This window comes from Pteropus alecto, unplaced genomic scaffold, assembly GCF_000325575.1.
Source record: "Pteropus alecto unplaced genomic scaffold, ASM32557v1 scaffold25, whole genome shotgun sequence".
Classification (NCBI taxonomy): Eukaryota; Metazoa; Chordata; class Mammalia; order Chiroptera; family Pteropodidae; genus Pteropus; species Pteropus alecto.
The window spans coordinates 36,409,477-36,433,152 of NW_006441955.1; the positions used below are offsets into that span (position 1 = coordinate 36,409,477).

A 23,676-nucleotide genomic window follows, 5' to 3' on the forward strand; every position below is an offset into this window, starting at 1 on the left:
GTGTCAACCCCAAAATACTTTATTTTCTTTGTAAGGCAAGTTAGTACAAAGGAAGCATAGTGAGAAATGGTGAACTAAAGTAGGTATCAGATTCTGGTCATTTAATCCAGGGTGTCTAGACTGTCACTCCTCACTCTGCTGCTTTTCTAGGCTTACTAGCTAAACCTTCATATTCTTGGGAGACCTTAACTTGGATTCAAGTGTTGGCAAATAGCAAGTGTCAAAGGTGTTTTTAAGTTATTTGGCTTCCTATGTCCCATCATACTTCTTAGTGGCATATGCCAATGAATTTTTGAATTGTGGGAACTCCATATGTGTATCACTTTGACCTTGTGGCTTTCTGTTTTTCCTCTTGTGCCTCAACCCTCAGAGTGACTACAGTCTGAGCTGTAGACTGTAATAGGTCTGGATACCCGTTGGTATGCAGTCAACTATGGATTCTTAGTCCAGCCAGATCTTCCCAAAGTATTCTGAGCTAATTAAATGGGCTTAGAAGTCTCAGACTTGTTTATGTTATAGGTTAATTGCTTAAAAAGAAAAAAAAATCATCAAAATTCTATCTTCAAATAGAATTTTGAATATTAATAGAATAAAATATTAATAGCAACAACTGCTCTGGCTGAAGAATGAAAGAAAGGTGGAGGTGGTATGAGGCAGGGAATGGGAGCCTGTATGGGGTCCCTTTAGAAGGTATGAAAACCAGTGATAACCTGGTTTTTTTTTCTTTTATTTAACAGGCCTGTAAGTATTATAAGTCTATAGCACTTGTTAAAAGGTTTTAATAATAGTGTAACTATTAGGGTAGAACTTGAATTTTTTTTTTTTTGGTTGGGTTGCTTCAGGATGAAAAACATTAGTTTTCCTTTTTTTAAAATTTCTAATTAGCAACTACAAGAAATGGATGAACGAAGGACTATTAAACTCAGTGAGTGTTACAGAGGATTTGCAGACTCAGAACGCAAAGTTATTCCTATCATTTCAAAATGTTTGGAAGGAATGATTCTTGCAGCAAAATCAGTTGATGAAAGAAGAGTAAGTACTATATAATTATATTTGAATAAATGTATTTGGTTCAGATGTGCAATTTAAGTTAGTGAAATGATTTAGAAAAAGGGTGAAGTAAATGATGTGAGTTGATTTTAAATTATATTCTATAAAAGAAAGTCTGGTAATAGATTGGACTCCTTTGGGCTCTGAGGATCATTCTAAATATTAAATTCTAATTGTTTGAAAGAAAAGAGTTCTAACCCTTTCCTCACCCCACCCTAATTTTTCAGTTTACTCCAAGAGTATAACTAACCTGTGACCTATATGTTACAAATTCTATTATTCTGTTACTCTAAAGTTTAGGGAAGGAAATGGTCAGATCTAGAGTTCTAAGAGTTGCTTTTAACACAAGAGTTGGCACTTGAACTGGATTTTGAAGCATGGATAATATATGGAATGAGATAGAGGAAGGAGGATGGCATTATGAGTAGAAGGAACAACACAGCCCTGTTCCCTTTGAGGAAATATCTCTAATCACATTATATCTTGATTAAGGTCTAGCAATCTTGTACCTGGTCATTGCTCGCTAAATGTTGATTGAAAAGATACTTGGCAGAAACTGAAGATATGAGGGAAGAGCAAGAGAAGAGAACCAGTGTTTGGGGAGTGTCAAATATGTACCGCATATTTTAGTCTTCACAGAAAGTTGGTATTATATTAGTGAGGATCCTTCCTATAACAAATAGAATTCTGACTTAAGTTTTAAAAAGGAAATAGGATGTGGAGGTTCTTTAACTGGGAACTCAAAGGTACATTTGTATTTTGGTATGGCTGGGTCCAAAGTTACAAACATAGCTAAGTTCCTCTTCCTCTCTCACTTGTCTTACCCTTTAGCAAATGATTGTTAGGGGTGGCAGTGAATAAAGCAAGGTATCACTTGATGATGACTTTTGACTACATTTCAGGCAAAATGTACTGTTAACAGAGATAGGGAATATAAGAGGAAAGGTGGTTAGAGGTGGGGAGGAGTTTATAGGAATGAGTATGAAAATTTTGTTTGAAAGTAATGAGTTTAAGGTGTCATTAGGACATTCAGATAGAGTATATATGTCCAAAAATACTGTATAATACTTATATGAATTTTAAAGTTTCAGGTAAATATATTGAACTTTATATTTTCAAAGTTGCTTTTTGCACTCAGTACTTTTTGTGAGATCTTTCTCCATTGCTTCGTTAACATTCCCAAGTATGTATTTAATATATTTCATTTATCCTTTCCCCATTGGATGAATGAAAGACTCTCTACTTGTCTCTTAACTCTTTTATGATTAGCAGCCCTTTCATCTGTTCCAAAGGTCAACTTCTTTGTAGACATTCTGTAAAACAAAAAAGCTTTTTTCCTTTGAAACTTCTTAGCGTTTCTACTTGAGTATAACCTCTTTATATATTCCTTTTGGCAGTCAGACCTTATCTGCCAACTAGTCCTCTGATGAATTTCAGTGGGTTAAAGCAGTGGAGTAAAAACATTCATGAATATTACAAATTAATAAAGTGGTAATTTGTAAATTAGTGTTTTTTTTTCTATTGGGATTAAAATAGAGTTTTTACAAAGTAACAGGAAGAAATTATTCATTTTAACCCTTACATGATTACTGTGCTATATTTCTTTAAATTTTTATTTGTTGTTTTCTTTCACTGATTAAAGTTTTGAAAGTTAATGTGGTATTATGAGCAGGTGGAATGGTTTTTTAAACATATTTCTTGTGTATAGGACTCTCAAATGGTAGTAGACTCCTTCAAGTCTGGATTCGAGCCTCCAGGAGACTTTCCATTTGAAGATTACAGTCAGCATATTTATAGAACAGTTTCTGATGGGACTATCAGTGCATCCAAACAGGAAAGTGGGAAGGTGGATGCCAAAACCACAGTAGGAAAGGCCAAGGGCAAGTTGTGGCTCTTTGGAAAGAAACCAAAGGTAAGAGTAATAAAATTTCTGTGTGCCAATAATTTGTTTTAGTTTGTTATTTAAATCAGTATAGGTATTGAATGGATAATGTTTCTTATTAGAGAGTATTTTGATTTGAATGATTGAGTGAACTTTTCACTTTTAGAAACATAGAGTTTTATACCTTAATAGCAAAAATTATTACTAGATTTAACATTTGACCATTCCTTAATAATGAATAGAATAAGTTGTTAATACCTCTTAAATTATATGCTTTTGGAATTTCATTTGTATATAGTTTCAGTCAGAATTTCTAAGGAAACATCATGATCTAACTATATGACCGCTAAAATTGCAATTCTCAGTTAGAATGAATGATTGGCCACAGCAGTAATAAAATGTCAAATTAGGTCTTATAGATTATACTAATGAAGTTATTTTTATCCATATGAATATTTAATGGAAGGGCTCAATGTTTTTGGTTATTTGAAGTTTTAAAAATTTCTAGTTTACTAAGAAAATCTCACTCTTAACTTCTTGTTGGAACCTACCTTTTGATGTGCTGTTTATTTTAGATAAATCTAGCTTACCAGATGAGCAGATGGAATAGATGAGTGCTTAATCTTTCTTATCAATTTAGTGATTATAATAGTATAACAGTAGGAAAATAGATAAGAACTTTTAATCTGATGTGCTGTATTAAAGCACACATGATCCTTTTAATTCATTTTTCTGATCTTGACATGAATGTAGGTAAAACTTAGCTCAAATTATAATATACCTATAATTATAGTTAACCCAAGCTTTATTCATGCTTTTAATAATATTGTCTAGTCAAGAAGCTGAGAGATGAGACTTTTTAAAGGTCAGATCAGAGTAACTAGGAGAGCTTAGAAAAACAAGGTGTACTGATTAAAAAAAAGAGAATACAAAAAAAAAAAGAGGTGCAATAAGGATAAAATAGAAACAGTCTGAGAGGAAAACCACAAATGTAATGAAATTTTTTGTCTATTTGTGGTAATCAGTTTTAATAATTTATTTTCATAGACATTACCTATTTAGATAACTTTAACTGTAGCTGCTGCCTTTATCTCTTGACAGGTAAAGATTAGGTATAACTAGGTGATGCTAGTTAATATTCTAGAAACCAGAAGAGAAATCAGAAGGTCATACTGCTCTCTCTACCATTATAATTTGTGTACTCTATATTTCTAATGTCAGTTTGTAAAAATGATCAAGTGATGAAATGGTACATTATTAAAAGTAAGTTTGACTTTTTAAAACGCCAGTGTTGGCAAACTATGTTAACTTTCTTATAATATTTTTATAGAAAATTTTATTTGAGATATATTTTGTGAAAAGTATGTTGCCAAAAATAGAAATTTCATTTAGGAAAAAACTATGCACATTTGGCTTATTGATTCCTTTCTTTATTTCCATATTAGCCACAGTCCCCACCCTTAACCCCTACTAGTTTATTCACATCCAGTACTCCTAATGGGTCCCAGTTTCTCACATTCTCCATTGAGCCTGTGCATTATTGTATGAATGAAATAAAAACAGGGAAGCCCAGAATTCCTTCTTTCAGAAGCCTCAAAAGAGGGGTAAGTTTAAAAATGGGTTAAAATGCATGATGGCCTATTGTGTGTGTAGTGTGGCTTTTAATACTCTCCACCCTCATTATAAGGCTCTCCTATAAATACGTAGTTTAAAAACACCACAGAATTAAGTATAGCTGCCCTCAAGTTAAAATCAACTCCTCTTTATAACATTTGAAATGCTCAACCATAAAAGAATGGTATTATAAAGAGGGTGCTGGGTACAATCATATTAGCTATTTTTTTTTGTTTGTGAAATCATGTCCACCATTGTCTTGTAATGTATTTACATTTTTAAGACTTTCAGTAATTTGTCACTGGAGTTACTCATGTAATTGTCACTGATGATGACTTCTGCCAGTTTATAAAGTATTTTGTTGACAAAAAATTAAGTTCAATTTTAATTGCCCTACTTTTAGAAGCATAAAGCACAGTTTTCAATAATTAAATACAGAATTAAAGATAGGCATATTAAATATTAAGATTGTAGATCAAACTGATAATAGATGATAGTTTGTAAATTGTAAAGCCTATTAAAATACTAGATATTATTGAGTAATATTTACATGGAATTGGTTTTCTTGACTTAAAAGTATTTTTTTCTTTTTTAAAATTTACTTATAACTAAAGATAATCTGCATATGAAAAAATCTAGAAAAGTGAAAAGCAAATATTAAACTTAGCAACATCTGTTATACTCCTGATAAATTAGCATTATTTCATTGTATTAGGCTGTTTTCTTGTTTATGTTTGGTTTTAAGAGAGTGTTTGTAATAGTCATAGCTCATAATTTAGATAGATTTATGAGATTTGTTTGAACATAGAAAACCATAGGTATGATAATCTATGGATAAGAACTCAAAATCTGTGTCATATGAGGTCTAATCATTAACAGTAATATACATAAGTGGGTTCCCTCTTGCTGGTGTGCTCTCTTTTCCCGCCCTCCTTCTTCTCTGCCTTTCTTCTTTCTTTCTATTTTCTTTCTTTCTTTTTCCTTTTCTGCTTAGCCTGTCTGTTTTTACTTTTCGTAGCCCTTCCTATCTTCAAATTGCTTTAGTTGAGTTTCTCTTTTGGCCACATGTAGAACAATATATGTTAATCTAGAGCAAGATTACATTATTATCTGTGTTCCCAGTAAAACAATATGATACACTTAACTGATGTCAGTAGTGGAGCAGAAATGTCTTAGTGTATTCTGTCTCTCTTTGGACTCCCTTTTTCCTACAATGACATGAACTTCTTTGCGTCTACCTTACCTACTTCTGTATGTAGATAATATTATACATGACATTTTGAAAAGTCCCTGTGAATGAGTGTGCATTATACTTATGGGCAATAGGTAATAGGCAATAGAAATCATATTTCGGGTTTCTGTTGCTTGAATTTGAGGGTAAAATTAATTCCCATCTTTGTATGATGATTGAAAGTACATTAAATAGTATGTTGTTAAATAAATCATGAGAAATTACTGTTAATCATATTTTTGTAACCATTTGTATATCTACGCATTGAGTCTACTGGGCCCAGTTACAATATTCTGCACAGTATATTTGTAAAGATACGAAGTAAATATAATTCTATAAAAAACGATTGAAGCAGTTCGAACTGTGAGCCCTAGAAAGAGAAACTTAAAAATGTGACATATTCATTATCGCAAAAATTTATAGGTAGAATTTTATTACTGTAGAACTTAAAAGTATTTGCTTGGTCATTATTTGTCTTATTTTCACATATTGCTTTAATTTTAAATATTAGTACGTTGGTTTTATGGAGGTCTTAACTTCTAGAAAGCCAGAATCCTCCCTTTAAAAATTAGCTATCATGCCAAAGAAAAGAGGCAGTATACAAGATAGAAAATATGACAGAAAACCAAGTAGGCATTTGGATGATAGAGCAAGAAGGAAAGTTTATTATAACCTTGGTATTGAAAAATTTCTTTCTATTTTGATTGGTATTTGGTAGTTTACTAGATACATTTCAAAATTAACCCCTAGAGTTATTTTTCTTCCACTTAAGAATTATATGTTCTTACATGGATTTACATTTAAGTGTATTAAGCTGACAAAGTTAAGTCTTAAAGTTTCTTTTTCTCCCTAGTTTTATTGAGAAATAATTGACATATATCACTATATAAGTTTAAGATGTACAGCATGATGGTTTGATTTACATATATTGTGAAATTATTGCCATAATAAGTTTAGTTAATATTCATCATCTTATATAGATACAATAAAAAGAAAAAAGTTTTGTGATGAGAACTCTTAGGATCTACTCTCTTAACATCTTCCCTGTATATCATACAGCAGAGAATTCACTACACTTATACTAAATCACTTCTAAGCACTTTTTACATTTCCACTGAAATAGCCAGCCAGGTAAATTTCCTAAAAAAAAAAAATTCAATCCCCAGGTATTTTTGTAAAAATAGAATATTTTCATAGTCATTTCTCCCAGTTTTATTGAGAAATAATTGATATATATCACTGTATAAGTTTTAAAATGTACAGCAGAATAGTTCAAGCTACATATATTGTGAAATTATTTTAACATTTCTTAAAGCCGATGAATGTACCATTCAGATCAGAAACTATATATTTGTTACATCATTTTTCCTAAATACATGCTTTTTGGCTTTTCTAAAAATTGATAATTTTTAAAAAAGAAAACCTAGTGTATACAGTTCCCAGTACCTTTAAGGATATGAGAAATGTTATATTGGACTAATGATTTTTAATTTGACAGTGTTATCAGTAGGCCTTTTCTGAGGGATAAAGGTCTATAAATTCCTTCTGTGACATCAAGATTATACGTTAATGAGTATTTGGTGCACACCCAAACTTAACTACTTAATATGGAAATGAATAATTTTTACCCTTTAACTACTTTTACTGGGTATCCTTTTTTTTTTTTTTAGAAGTAGATTTATGTAGCAATAGCAAGTCCATGTTTTCGTCTATATTATTCAGAATCTTATAGACTTCTAGTCATTTTTCTAAGATTTTATCTGTCCAGAGTACAGTTTTCAGAATTTTTCCATCTTTAAATGAAATATACTTAATAATGTTAATATCCTAATTTCTTTTTTAGCTCCCTTGCATATTTATTAAGATATAGTGAGTATGTGAGATTTTCTAGTTGTAAGTATAGGATAATTGCATGTAAGTGTAAGGTATTTCTGTATTGAACATGAATTACTTAAAAAAAAATATATTTCTAATATTTTGAGAACTTGAGTTTTTTGTATCCCCGAATATGATGTTAATGAACTGTAAATTTATTTTCTAATTGATAGTAAAATTTGATTAAAAACAGCTGACATTTTAGTTACAATTATCTTAATGTTTTCTCTAAAACATTAATATAAAAACTGGAAAAATAATTTGTATCACTTAGAAATTTAGCTGGTAAAAATTATAAAAGATAAATCAAATTCAGATACCTTAGATATTTTGCTTCTTGTCCTATGTATAATTTGTTTTGGTAACAAAGAAGACCATGAATAACTTTAAAATTGAAACCCTTTTATCTCATCAGGAATTTTGTCACAGCAAAATAAGTTGTGGTTTTTGTTCCCCAAAACTACTGACAGTCTAAAGAATGTTAAGCTTAATTTGGAAAGATAATGGATAGCATATGTCATCTTTTCCTATCATTATAACCATTAATATATATGGCCAATTCATCAGAGATAAGGGGTAGATATTTTTGTTAGCTATTGAAATTCATATTTTTATGTGAAATTCTACCTGACATTCCCCAAACTTTAAAATATTATGATTTGGAAAACAGGGAAAGAAAAATTTTAGAGGATGCTAATCAAATGAAGTGAATGTGAAGATTAACATTGTAAAGCTCTCCTGTATCTTCAGAGTCACGAGGTTGTGTGTGTGTGTGTGTATGTGTGTGTGTGTGCGCGCGCGCGTGCGCATGTGCACGTGTACACACTAGCATGTGTCTTACACGTTTCGTTGGGATGCCAGTTGCAGAACCCTGCTAACCCATAGAACGTGGGTTATGTATACATATGAGTATATATAACTATACGAGTATTCTGGCTATGTCATTTTATTTTCAGAAAGCATAAATTTTAACTAGTTTTCTAAAAATTGAAATTATATTTTTAGTGTTGCTTTTTGAGCATATGGATTTCAGAATAAAAAATGAAAAATAGAAGCTATATCTTCAAAGCAAAATTCAATCCATATACTTGTGTCTATTAGGAAGTACATATGGGAAATTTGAGTCTGGGTGACTCATTTCTTATTTTGATAATATGTTTGTACATTTTTAAAAAGCACCTTAAAACTAGAGTAGAAATGTTATCCTCACTTACCCATGATATATTTAAATTCAAAGCAGTATTTTGAACTATAAAAATTCAGATAATGGTATTATGTTTAATGCATTGGGAAGAACATTCCATTCTTTAATACTTCATGTGAGATTTCTTTTAAAATGGCTAATTTTCAGTCTTTTATATTGGACTCTTCAAATATTAGCATTCTGAGAATGAAGAGCTATATAAGTGAAATCCACATGCATAAAAATTTTTTAAAGAAAATAACATGATTACTGATAGAATGATTACTATTTACTTTTGAGTTTTATTTGCACCTAGAAAATATCTGCCCATTATCATCACTGTATGTTTATTTTATTTTATTTTTTTTTTGCAATAATTTACTTTCCAAAACATGTACTTAAAATTGTCTTTCTGGCATAATTGTTTGGATTGTGAAATGTACATGAGTTATTTTAATACTATGAAAATATATGGGTTATTGCATCTTCTGTATTAAAGGTTTCATATGAATAATTTACCATTTCTTTCTGTTTTCATTGAACTATTCAGTGGTCGGTGAAGATGGTAAGCCTTATGTGCTGATTTATATACTGTGCCAACATTAAGTAATCTCAAAACATTGTTTTGTTTAAGTAAAACAAGTGGCGAGATACATCCCTACATTTCACCTTGTACATGTCTTTTTATAATTTAATTCATAGTCCAACATATGCCAGTACCTCTTAATGTCATAAAAATTCAAAAATAATTTGTTTAACCTGTAATTAACCCATTAAATTCTTAAATGTTATTGGGTGTAGTCCTTGTCATGTTACAGAGAATAAAATTATAGTTAAACATTATTTTGGAAGTTACATGGTAGAACAAAGTTTATGTTTTTATAGAAGGAAAATTAAACAAAAATGATTTTTCTTAACACCCTTTAAAATAAATTTGATTTGTAGTTTATCATAAGAATCATTGGATTTTCCAAACACCAAAAATGAAAATTTTTCTACTGATTTAATTATAGAGTCTAGTGCTTTCTTCTGTACTGTGAACAGGAGTAAAAGCACAAATAAACTAAATATTGTGTGTATGTGTGTGTGTGCTTGTTGCTCCTTTACACATTTATTTCAGACAAATTAATGGAAGTACATTGTGAAGACCTAACCAAAAAATTATTGAATGTTTACATAGTTTCTCATTTTTAGAAAATAAACCACTCTTTTTCAGACTCCTGCAGTTTGGCCTTTTATGAATTCCCTTGTAGGAGAGGTGGTTAAATGCATCAGTGGTCTTCTTTATACCTACAGGAAGTAGAGTGGGTTTAGTTCTCATATTTTATAATAGAATAGGTTATAATAGGATATTAGACATGGAAGTGCCTAGGTACATACTGTTCATAAATTGACAAGGTTTGTTTAGGCATAGTGGAAATTTGGTGGATTTACTTACAGGTAGTTTTGAGTTTATTATAATATCATCAAATAAATCACATTGGAATATGTTTCTTCACTTCATTAGTTTTTCAGAATTTTAAGAAATATTTGAAAATATGTAGATTAGTTTACAGCCATGCTACCCTGAACAAGCCCAACCCTGTCTGATCTCGGAAGCTAAGCAGGGTTTGGCCTGGTTAGTACTTGGATGGGAGACCACCTAGGAAGACCAGGTGCTGTAGGTGTAAAAAAAAAAGGAATTGTAAGCTGACAAGGTCTTTGCAATCTCTGCAATCTGTGAGGTTAACCAAGGGTTGCCTCGCCTAAAAAAAATAAATAAAAAATAAAAATAAAAATATAGATTAGAAAGTTTTATTTTTGGCACACATATAATAGTTTTTAAAACCTGTGCCATAAGTTAGAGTAAAACTGAGAACTTATCTTGATAATTGACCGCTAAATTTAAAGGCATCTTGGATGGGAAGTTTTACCATTTATTTAGGTCAAATTTGGTTGATTGACAGATTTTTATGTGTAGTTACTGGTAGATTAAAAAACAAAAGCAACTTAGATAAGATGTCCTACTTCTTTATAAGCAAGCTTGTTGAATGTCCATAATGTGTAGGCCTCTTGAGAAAAATTCTAGAGATTCTATTATTCATTAGATGTTACATATGATCATGGCTCATCCTAAAAGTGAGTTTTCTCTTTTTTAAAAGCAATAGTAACATTCTATTAATTAGATTATCTTATAGATGGCGAAATAAATCATTTAGCATATATGTTATAGGAATAAGCGGCCCAAAGAGCAAGAATGAATTTATTTTGGAAGCTCATTTCAACAGCACTTTAAAAATTGAACCTTGTGTATTCTTAACATTATCAGTTTAAAAAGAAAAATGAAGAATGAGATAGGTGTCATCAGTTTTTGGACTGTACAAAAACTCTATGTAAATATGGGTTTATATGAAATGGAATCTAATATTGGCTCTGTTTTATAATCTCTGATAAGATAACTAAAGTTAAGAGTGGCGTGATTAACATTTATGAGGAAAAGACATCTTTTGAATCAGAGATTTACATCTAAATACTTGCACTTTTTCTTAAATGATATAGTTGCTTGAATATCAAAGTAACTATATTAAATATTAAAAAGAATTTTAAACATCAAGAGTACTTCCACTTCCTAAAGAAGGATTATTTCTCTCTGGATTGTATCATTCTTTCAGGAACAAAAGAGGTATGTTATTTGGTTATACAAAAGGATAATTGAAAATAGACTCCTTATTGGAATTTAATTTCTACTTAAACTTTACTCAGTGGATAGTTCTAGCTTCTGTTTTTTAATGATCAAGTATGTTTTGTTTCTAAAGAATAGAATGGTTTAAAAAATGTAATCATTCAAAGACTATATGCAATAGTAACATTTTATTAATTAGATTGTCTTTATGAGGTAAGTTGCTTACTTAATTCAGTTATATAAACTTCAAATTTTCAATCTGAACATTTGTATTTTCTGTCATGGCAGTGAGTGTGATTTGGGAATGTAATATGTTATATAGAAATAATTTGTATAGATGAGAAATGTTATGTGTTTTCATTTTGTTGTTGCTGTGAGAAGATTCGTATGTATTTTAACTCTGCCAAGACCTAGGAATAATGTTATATTGGTCATTACCAATTATCTGTATCTGGTGATATTTTTACCATTCTCTTAAATGATTTTATAAACTGATTGGAATTTGAACCATTTTATTAATATAGTTGTTTTAATTAATACACACATATTTATGTAGATTTCTTTTTCTTAAAAGGGGTTGTTTGGGCTACTTTGAAATTAAACTTAAAATTAACATGTATTTTTATTTTATAATGGGTATTTGTTAAAATAACATTTCTTGAAAATACCTTTTGTAATGATTTAGATTCTCTTTTCAGGGCCCAGCACTAGAAGATTTCAGTCATCTGCCACCAGAACAAAGGCGTAAAAAACTACAGCAGCGCATCGATGAACTTAACAGAGAACTACAAAAAGAATCAGACCAAAAGTATTTTTCCATTAACTCCTCTCTATCATTATTATTCCTTTCAGGGTCTACTCTGAATGATGTGTTTAAATGTGATGTATAAAAAGTTTAAAAATCATACATCCTAATTGAAATATCTTTTGAGGGGAAAAAATACACTCCTAAACTTTGGAAAATTTTATGGTTGCCATATTGCAAGTGAAAATGAAATGTTAGAGAATTTCTTAGGTTGCAGATTACTTATTGGATGCTAACATATATTTATGCCTTTCATACATTTACAAAATTGCTTGATGACTCATTATCAAGAACAGTTGGGTAAATTTTCATTTTCTTTGGTATATAGATTGAGTTCAATAGAAACCTGAAGTGGTAAATATTTTGTTTGTATCAAAATATGTTGACAGTGCTTGATTACTTATGGCTTCATATTCATTCACTTACAGCTTTAATTACTTGTGGCTTCAGATTCATTCACTCACAGCTTTAATTTTTAATTTTATAAAGTTTTCTTTAGTTTTGTTTTAATGAACATAGATAGTTAAGATGAATGAAGGGTTATTACATGGATTGTTGACTTTTTGCTTTTACATTGAAGATAAAATTGGAGCTTAAACTTAACATGAGTGATTAAAGTTTCGATGTTAAGAATTGTACATTAGCTGTGATTGGATGCTTAATCATAAATGAAATACAGCATTACAGTCAATTCTCATTACTTGTGGCAGTGATGCTCTATAGTCACTTATGAACATTTGAATTAGTGAATCCTGAAACAGAAAATATTGGGTTGGGTTCCAGTTAGCTTCTGGCCACAACGTTTTTATCAACTGATATGTACATAACCTTGTATTATGTGTATTCCTTTTTAAAGACAACATTATTTAATATATGTTGATTGATTAGCTTTGAACTCAGGGCCAGCAGCACTGTAGCTGACGTCTGAACAGACCTTATATAACATACATACATACATACATATATATCACATGTATTTTCTGAATAAGGCACCTCAGCCTTCTTGCACTTAGGAACACTAGATAGCACTTCAACATTATTCTTAGGGGCTATTTAAACAGAAAAATTCACCAACAAAGAACACAATAATGCAAAAAAAAAAAAAAAAAAGGGACACCAGACCACAAAAAGGACATTTGTTCAGAGTATCAGAGCAGAAACAAGAAGTTAGAGCATCTCCTTGTTTGACCTCAGCTGAGAATGTACATGTGCATCAAATGACTCAAGTTTTTCACAACTCTGTGCATGTCTAATGACTATGAAAGTGCCATGAGTATTCCTTTTGGGATTACAAATAAATTTTAGCAAGTGGGCAATTCATAAAAATCAGTCTGTAGAAAATGAGGATCAAAATCAAAATATAATTTTTTTTTTTAAATTGAGGTATAACTGACATATAACATCATTTAGTTTCAGGTATACAGGGTAATGATTTGATATTCGTATATATTGCAAAATGATCACCACAATAAGTCTATTTAATATTAATCACCATATATAGTTACAAAAGAAATTTTTTGTGTGTGATGAGGATCTACTGTCTTAGCAACTTTCAAATATACAATATTATTATAAACTATACTCACCATGGTGTACATTATATCCCCATGAAATAATTTTTAAATGTTAAAATATTTCTTACTAGAGCAACATGCAAATGGTCTCTGGAAAATTGTAACTTAGAATGTAGTATTTAGGGCTAACCATGTGTAATAGATTGCCAGGACTGTAGAAGATATGAAAAGGAATAAAACAGTCCTTGATCATAAGAGGCTCACATTCTGATTGAGAAAGATATAAGACTCAAACAATTCAATTTCTGTACAAACTAGATTATGATAGCTGCTAATAGAGATATAAATAAAATTCTGGGAGAACCTAGAGGAAAAATAATAAATTCTTACTGGGATAATTAAAAACTTCACTGGGGAGATGTTGGGGGAAGAGGAAGGGCGATAGTGTAGGAAACTAATGTTTATTGATGGATTTACTATATACTAGGAAGTGAGCTATGCCTTCTACATGGAGTTATGTCATTAAACTCCTTAAAATAGCTCTCTGAGATTATTGTTCTTGTTATATAGATGGAGAAATCGAGTATCAAATAAATTCATAATGTGTCTAAGATTAGGTAGCTAGTAAATGTCAGAGTTGGCATCCAAACAGTAGCCTGTTGTTTCCAGAACACTGGAGTTAGACCTTGTTGGGAGAGTAGGGTTTTGTCAGTTAGATAAGAAGTTAGACAGTAAGAGGAGAGTGGGAGCATTCAAGGAAGAAGGGAAAACAAGAATAAAGGCATAGAATTCATTGCATGGCCTGGAATTAATTGGTTGTAGGCCAGGGAGACTTGATTAGAAATTGTGTGGACTGTAATAGCAGAAGATAACGATGAAAAGGCATAGGATGAATTATGAAAAGTCTTGAATGCTTTTTTTGTGGCATTCTGTAGGGATTAGAGAGTCACCAGAAGTTGTTGAGAGAAGAGGTGATATTATCACCTCTGTACTCTAAAGAAAGATAATTAAAAACTGTATGAAGAGTAGATTGTATAGGAAAGACATTGGCAGCAAGGAGACCAATTAGAAGGCTTTATAATCAGGTGAGAGATGCTGAGGGCCTAAAATAAGACATCTCTTGGGAATAGAAAGGAGGAGTAGATATGAGTCATTTCAAAGGCACAGTAGGTCAGTCTTTTCATCTTATTGGAAGTCGAAGAACAGAAAAATGGAGGCATTAAAAAAAGACTTTTTAGCTCAAGATTACAGATGAAGACTTAATTGAAACAGTAAGAAAAGATAAATTTGGAGCAAAGATAGTGGTTTTGTTTATGTTGAGTTTTGAAATATGTTGAAAAATCCATCTGAAGGAATCTAGTTGGGTTTGGAAATTAAGTCTAGAGCTTAAAGAGGACTGGCGATACATATTTGAGAGTCATCTGAAGATAGGTGATATTAAAACAATAAGAGTTGATTATATCTCAGTGAAACTGGGAAAAAAAAACATTAAGACCATTCTGAAGAAGGAAGAATGTATGATGAGATTAGAAGAAACCTATGTCATTTTATATAACACACATTTGAAAGATGAACAGAGGAAGAGAAGGAGCCAGTAAGAGAGATTATGAGACAGTAGAGGAGAGAAGGGAAAAGAAAGGTATTTTCCAGGAGATCAAGAAGAAAAGAGTATTAAGGAATGTTAGTCAATAATATCAGATTTAGAGTCAAGGAGAGCTGATTGAGGCATAGCCTATTATGATGCCTTAGCGAAGAGGAGGTGAATAACTGAATTTAAAGGGAGGGGCAAGTTAAAGATGGCATTCCTATTTTTAGCATAAATGAGTGGGAAGACAGCGATTCTGTGAACTGAGAAAAGGTGGAATAATGTGTCTTTTTATAGTGAGTTTGAGTTTAGGAATATTAAGGAATATCTTCCAGCCTTTGATTAAACGTGTGTGTGTGTGTGTGTGTGTGTGTGTGTGTGTGTGTGTGTGTGTGCGCTTTCACTTGAGAAATAAGAAATGAGAAATGAAATCTATATTGTTTTTGATATTCCAAATGTTTTAAAAGACTGTCTCCATAAATTACAGACTCTATATACATTATCAGCTTTATGCATATTATCTTTAATCAGGTAATATTTGACTGGACTTAAATAAATATATGACTCTTTTCAGATTAGGCTGCGTGTGGGTCCCTCACATCAAATGAAACTTTTATCTGGGAACATATAGAGTGAATATTTAATTCTCTGGCTTCCTTTTTGTTTTTAGAGAAGCACTCAACAAAATGAAAGATGTGTATGAGAAAAATCCACAAATGGGGGATCCAGGAAGTTTACAGCCTAAATTAGCAGAGACCATGAATAATATTGACCGTCTGCGAATGGAAATCCACAAGAATGAGGTAGATTTGTTATTTAGCGGTTATCTAAGATGAATTCATTTGTATAAACTTCATTATGATAGATTGGTTTTTGCTATAATTATCTTCAAATATTTTTTTAATTTTAGGGTTTATAATCTAAAAGTAAAGTATTATGGTTTATAATGTTTAGTTCCTCACTGAAGTCTTTTTTAATTAAAACTATATAAATATGAACTAAACATTTAGAATAGTTTTTATTAGCTATAAAGTTGACCACTGACCAAATTGGAATAAAGGTTTCTTTTATTTAAGAATTACATAATCATAAAAACTCAAAGCAGATTTTAAATGTAGAATTTCTTATACGCTCTTAAAAATATTTATTTTCAGTTTTATTTATTTTTTCCTAAGGCTTGGCTCTCTGAAGTTGAAGGCAAAACAGGTGGGAGAGGAGACAGAAGACATAGCAGTGACATAAATCATCTTGTAACACAGGGACGAGAAAGGTCATTTTTTTTTTTGTATTGTATTTCTTCTCTTCTCTCAAACTTTTCTTTTTTGTCCTAAATTTCATGTATGTTTTTTTTGGAGCTACAATCTGGAGGTTTAGGTGCCTTAGGCTGGGAAGATTCCCTTAAAGTTTAGGTGGAATTGGGTATCTAATGCCAAAGAAAAATTTTGGTTAAAGGTTTGCGAAGGGAAAAAAATGTATTTTGTTAGTTTGGACCAGAGCTTCTAAAAGGCATTTTGCTAAGTTTCCTTTCATACTATTTGTGGCATTTTCCCCCTCTGTATAATATGTCTTTTTCTTTTTTATAATAAAGCCCAACAAATTAGGATTCACCTTAGAAAGAATTTGAGAAATCTTGGTTTACTGCTTAATTACAGTGTAATTTAAGCAAGTTCCTTTTTAATGCTCTCTGAGTCTCAGTTTTCTAGAATACAAAATAGAGATTTAAATACCTATCATACAGGGTTATTAATAATAAACAAAGTAATGTACATAAAGCACCCAGTAGTAAAATATCTAGTAATAGGATGTTCTTGACAAATGTTAGTTCATCCTCCTCCTCTTCTGTTACCACTTTTTGAAAGCGTACCTAGCTTTAGTATATCAAGAGAGATCCAAAAATATTATAGTTTTTGTTATTAGGTAAAACCCAGATTAAAATAATCTGATCTCTTAGCTCGTGTTATTTAAAGACATGGCTTCCAGGCATACTGAAAGTGATGCTAAATCTAATTATGTAGATTTTTAAAATTATTATAATCTTATTCATTTGATTCTTTAGAAAAATTAACATTTTTCTCTCTTTGATTTAAAAAAGTTTTAAGAAAAAAGTGCCTTTGGATTACCTACATTTTTTAGATTTTCTAGTTACTAACATCCTTGTTAACATGATTAATTGGAAATTGACTTTACTAGGAGTCTTGGATTTCAGTGACAGAATGAATTGTTCTACCCATAGTGGCTTAAACTAAAAAGTGATTTTAATGGCTGGCTTCAGGGAGAGCTTGATCTAGGAGCTCAGATGATATCCTCAGGACTCAGTTTCTCTCCACCTCTAGTTCTGCCTTCCACTGTGTTGGCTTCATTTTAAGGCTAAAAATGATGATCTTAAAATTTGGTGATCTTTCAAAGGTCTAGGCTCATTTCTCCAGGTTAAAGTCCCGTGGAAAAGGAAGGGAGCTTCTCTTTCAACAGTCTTAAGCTAAGGTCTCTGTGCATCCAGAGACCTTATATCCAGCTGGGTTACAGATCTACTCATGAACTCTTCACTCTGGCCATACAAGTGCTGTGCTAAGATGGGCCCTCTGGAGCCAGGACAGAACAACTTCATCTGAAGCCTGTGAACTAAACATGGGTCTGGCTGGGTCCCCTAAGGAATTTTAGGGTTATCTTGCCAAAAGAGAGGGCAATGAATCCAGAATGATGAAAGACAAACATTCACTACATCTTTATATTTTCTCTCTGGACTTGGTGATAGTGAGACATATTTACTGAATACATGTTATGTGTCTAGAACATTGTAGTCTTCTAATTTTTTAATTTCAGGAAATTCAACATAGCATTTTGTTTTAGAAGTAATTTATATATATATAGTCGGCGTTTAAGAAAATAAAGGCCTAATTGCAACTGTGTCATTAATATTTGATTCTTTGAATTGATCCTGAGATCAACTTGTAGATAATATAAAACGTTCCCATGTTTGTGATACTTGATCAGAGATCATTTTATGTTTTATAGCCCTGAGGGAAGTTATACTGATGATGCAAACCAAGAAGTTCGTGGGCCACCCCAACAGCATGGACACCACAATGAGTTCGATGATGAATTTGAAGATGACGACCCTTTGCCTGCTATTGGACACTGCAAAGCTATTTACCCTTTTGATGGTATGATTTTTCTAATATATTTGCTAAAATTGGTTCTTTAGAGTCTATATACAAGAGTCATGCATTTTAGAGTCCTCAGCTAAATAATACATTGTCAGAAAATTATAATCCTAGTTCTTTAGTATGACTGATTTTGTTTAACTGTATTACAGACATAGAGATTTTCCTTCCATACATGAAATGGAAAGAAAATTACCTATGTTATCAGCATCCTAATACAGATTATTATTTAATTATCAACTTTGGTCAATATAGAATTTCCCCCAGAGGTCTAACTAATGCTACACATACTCATCAAAGTTGAAGCAGCTTGAGCATGTAGCCCAACCCAGGAAGTGGAAGGCTGGTAGATGTCACTTAATGCTTTCCTTTGTAACTTGCTAGCATTGGGAGACAGGAACAAGGCAAATGGCATATCTGAATGCCATCATCATATACTGATGCTGTAGGCCACATTTTCAGGTGAGGGAAGGAGAAAATGTGGTAGTGTCTGACTGTGCCCACCTTTTCCTCTGTGATTGTTGGATGACAAACTTTTTGAGGGGAGGAAATCATTGTGGCCCTCTCCTGCTGATTTTTAGTTACCCTTCTCTCTCTTGAACTGTGAAAAATCCTTTTCCTCACAGAGGAACTCATAGAGGAACATCGTAACACCTTTACAAATAAGTTGTTGTAAGATGGTATTTTACTTAAGGTTCTTCGCTACACATTCATTGTATTAGTTTTAAAATTGAGTAAAATCTTTAGTTAAATAAGATCTTGCTATAGTGTACTCTAGAGAGTAATCTAGGGAAGGAATTCAGCATATGTTCAATGAAGATTCATTTGTGAAAAATTGTTAATGCTAAGCAGATTGAGAGTGGTTGGGGATTGAAAAGAAAGAGAGCCCTGAAGCTAATGAGGTTTTGAAGGAAGTTTGTGCTTTGTAGCTATGACCATTTTTCTTCTACCATCACCAGAGTTGAACTTGTATTTTGCTCTCTGTCTTTCTTCAAACTACATTCTTATCGTCTGTCTCTTCACCCTCTCACTGCTCACTGTCTTCTTACTATTTTTCTGATCCATATCTCTTGGATTTTCTAGTCAAATTTAGGAAAGGAGTTGGAATAGTGAAATAAGAGTTAGAGTATCCTTTTAAATTATATAATGTCATTGTGGTTCAGGTCCTTCATCTGTTACATGGGGTGCGGGGAGAATGTTAATGCCAGCCTCACAGGGTTATTGCAGCTTAAATGGGATAATGTATATGAAAGTATTGGGTAAACTACAAAGTGTCATCGAAATGTTGCTAACAAGAATCATTGGGCCCATAGTTCTAGGTGCATTGAAATCTAGTTGGGTTTCATGTTGTTTTGTGTGTTGTATTTGTAACTTTTACTTGAAATTATTGCTGTGCTTAATTATACTTGTACTATGAAAACTCTTATCTAGGACATAATGAAGGTACTCTGGCAATGAAAGAAGGTGAAGTTCTGTACATTATTGAGGAGGACAAAGGTGATGGATGGACAAGAGCTCGGAGACAGAATGGTGAAGAAGGCTACGTTCCCACATCATACATAGATGTAACTCTAGAGAAAAACAGTAAAGGTGCAGTAACTTACATCTGAACTAACCAGGCAGCTTTGTGATATGTATGACATAGGAACGATAAAATAAAATGAAAACACATTCAGTGGGTGGGAAAACATAAGAAAACTTAAAGGGCATCCAAGATTTATTGTTCACTATGTGAGCTGAATGTAGGCTCGATCTTGGAGATGTGAATATTACCACAAGAAACTGCTCTCGTTGACGCTTTACCATTTGAGTGATGTTGGTGTGAAGCTTAATTGATGCCTTTTGCTTTATGTCCTGCTTAAGTCTGTTTGAAGGATTTGTGTTTTCTGCCTTATAAATCATATAATTTGATCTATTAGGCAGGAATCCATAGATAAAGCTTCTCAGCCCCCCCGCCCCCCACACTCTTACACTTGGTTTCAGAAAACACAGTGACTGTAGTGAATTCAAATAAACAAAACTGCTATGAGATGCTATAGAAAGCTGACTCCCAAAGGAGAGGTTTGGCATAGGAGTTTGAATTTAGCTAGTTTCCAGGAATAAAAGTAATAGCTGGCTAATTGGATAAAGTAAGAATATAACCATTTTCATTTTTCTCCCTGTTCTTAACTGATTTTCCTAAAAGGAAGAAAATAAGTATGTAGCACAAAATCTATTTTAGTAGTAGGTAAATCAAAAAACCTGCAAAATAAATCAACCTGGTGTAGCTCTTATGTGAATAATACGGCTTTCTTTTGAGACCCGAAAATATTTTCAGGCTTACTAGTAATTTTTAATAATGTACAGGCTTCCTTCCAAATTAATCTAATGTTTATATTTTTCATCCTGAAAATACTTTTGGGAATATCACTTTAGTGATTATTTATTATTTAGTGGTTATACATATGAAAATAGGTTCTACATAGACTTAGAAAGGTAATCTTGAATGGAGGAGAAGTACTGGCATATTTTACTTTGAAAAGAAAGACAACTTTTTTAACTACTAACTAGGTTGGAAGAAGATATCTGTGCCACAATTTAGGGCATTGCCTCATTTTAGCTGAATCATCAATTATTAAAATAGATTTTTTTCCCCCCAATTAAATTCAACAAGCATTTGCTGGATTGTGCAGGGCTAGTTATGTGAAGTGAAGTGAGGAAGTAGACCAGTCTTTAGTTTTGCTCATGTTCCAAATTTTTCTGGTGTTTCAAAAGCTGACTATAAAATGATTTTAGAGACATATGGGATGGACACTTTAAACTGAACACCCCTTTTGGTCTTACCAAAGGTCTTCAGTAATTGTTCTTTTCTTTTTCCTCCTGGACTGCAGGTTCCTGAAGAGGGTTTCAGAGGAAATGGGCAAGATGTTGAAGGAGGTTACATGCAGCTGCTTTTGGGGGGAGGGTATTAGAGTTGTCAGGCTCAAAGAGAGAGTGAGAGAAGCAAGTTGCATGAGTGCATGCAGACATTATTTTCTACTAACTTCATTAGTATTTCCATACGTTATTTTAAAAAATCATTGTAATACCAATTCTTAAATTCCTCATTCACAGTTACCTCACACGAAGAGGGAAAAGCCAACAATTGGCTAACTTTTTCCATTTATTTTACTGATTTCTAAATCAGAGCGCAGCGCTGTCATTAAATTTTTCTTATATTTGGCTGTCCCACCAGGGCCATCTCCATCCCAGCTCTGTTTTAATTGGCTCTTAGACCCATTGTCTATTAGAATCCGTCCCATTTGTCAGTGTCTGCCTGCGCCACCTCTGCTTGCTTAACATCCTGTTGCATGTCTAGAGTGATCAGGCTAGATTTTTCAGGCATGTCTTTTTAATCCCTTGTTCTTGTCAAAGCCTTTGTTTTGTTTTACATTTGTAGTGCACATCACTTTGTCAAACATCTCCAGCACTAATGTTTCCATCCTAGTGTTTGTGTATGCTGCTGTAACTTCCCCACTGCAAAACATTCCAGTTTTGGCATTATGAAGAAGTAGTTTGTGAACCTGAAGTATTTATGATAAGAAAAAGAAAACATCTCTGCTCTAGCCTACAGCCCAGTTGAAAGAACTCTTTGAAACATGATACATCTTCAGCACCCCAGTCTGGGAAGAATCTATAGTCAGCACTGAAATCCTGGCATAATAAACACAGAAGATACTCACCACCTCAAGACAAAGGACTATTGTCAGAAGTCAGCTGCTTCCATTCAAATGCTGCCTTAAACTAGAGTGCCTAAATCTGTTGATTGCCAACACTACCACTACAGTATCCCACAAGGGCTTTATGTGTCAGCTCAGTGCGACCTCCTTTAACTCGGCAGGGCTGCTGCAGCTGCCGATGTAGCCTCGGTAGGTGGCTTTTAGAGCTCTGCCATGTTTGATGGTGCATCTTCAAATTTCTGCATCAAACTAAAGACATGTTTGAGTCCATTTTACTTAGTGTTTTTATGAGAAGTTTTATGGACCTCTCCCCCCCCATTGTCTTTTAATTGGGGTTACCATGTTCTCATTTTATTTTTACAATTATAATCTGTTTCCAAGTGAGACTTTTGTTTGAACCAGATAAAATTTAGTGGAACTTTGTAATGATCTATGTGCACTTTTACTTGTAAAATGGAAATTTCTGTATGTTTATACTTGTAAATATAATTGTTGTTAGTGCCCTGTTGCTCATGTCGTCCTGCCTCGCATTTGTGGTTCTGTTAATGACTTGTATCTTAACTAATTTCTTAGTGGTGTTTAATAGGGAGATGGGCGGGGGCGGGGGGCCGTTTGTACCAATGGAAGCTTCATTAATTTGATTCATTACTGTTTTGAGGGAAGAAAGAGAACGTGAAATGGTCTGTGTATTGTTGGATTTTAAGCAATATTTTAGAAGCTGTGTGATTTAATTTTTTCCCAGTGTTGTTTGAATCGTACTACCAGTTATACTAAAGCTGAATGACAATTTTAAAGTTAATGCCTTCATAAGATCAAGTGTGCTCCTGTTACACAGCTGACATATAGTGTATTACTTTTGAGGCTAGTAAACTATAAAGTTTAGATTTTGAATCTCGTTACAGGGTTATTTATATAATGTGACATTATTCAATACTGACAGACTACATAAAGTAGTTTTAAATCCTAGTGCTGTTTGTATTTTAAAGGTTAGCAATGAGGAGGAAATGTGATCTGGCTGTGTTTGTCTTCTGTACAAAGCCTGAAGTGCTTGTGTTTTTTTGGCTAGCAGCCACAGAGGGCAAAGTTTAAGGTTTTCTTGTAAGGACTAACTGTTCTTTTCAAGCTACTGTTTGTTTTTCTAAAAGCAGGATTTGCTTCCGTAGGAGGCAAGTTCCTTCACATGGAATAGTGCAACCTGTATATGGGTTATTACAATAGGAAAGACATTTGTACTTGCACAGTTTAAATCATTCTTAAATTTTGAACATGTGACTTGTCCAAAAAAAATCTTTAATTTTTCAGTAATTTTTACTCTCTTTGTGCACATGTTGATTTCTTAATGGTAAATTGCTTTGTTTAAGATAGTGTTCTCTGTTGAGAATATTTTCATGGAATAAAACAATCTTTTCATGGTCA

At 32.4% G+C, this 23,676-nt stretch overlaps 1 protein-coding gene and 1 pseudogene across 2 annotated transcripts in view; both read left to right on the forward strand.

Annotated features, from left to right (window-relative positions):
* FNBP1L (formin binding protein 1 like) overlaps window positions 1–23,676 on the forward strand; it is a 90,368-nt gene extending 66,692 nt beyond the window's left edge. The window contains exons 8-15 of one of the 2 annotated variants that reach the window (XM_006919420.3): window positions 886–1,032; window positions 2,759–2,962; window positions 12,196–12,305; window positions 16,072–16,204; window positions 16,577–16,671; window positions 18,414–18,562; window positions 19,994–20,152; window positions 21,433–23,676. In XM_006919420.3, the coding sequence (XP_006919482.1) occupies window positions 886–1,032; window positions 2,759–2,962; window positions 12,196–12,305; window positions 16,072–16,204; window positions 16,577–16,671; window positions 18,414–18,562; window positions 19,994–20,152; window positions 21,433–21,440 (1,005 nt within the window). In that variant the 3' untranslated portion in view covers window positions 21,441–23,676. Of the gene's footprint in view, window positions 1–885; window positions 1,033–2,758; window positions 2,963–12,195; window positions 12,306–16,071; window positions 16,205–16,576; window positions 16,672–18,413; window positions 18,563–19,993 lie in introns of both variants that reach the window. The other variant, XM_006919419.3, reaches the window with a different exon arrangement.
* LOC112485881 lies at window positions 10,384–10,502 on the forward strand (annotated as a pseudogene).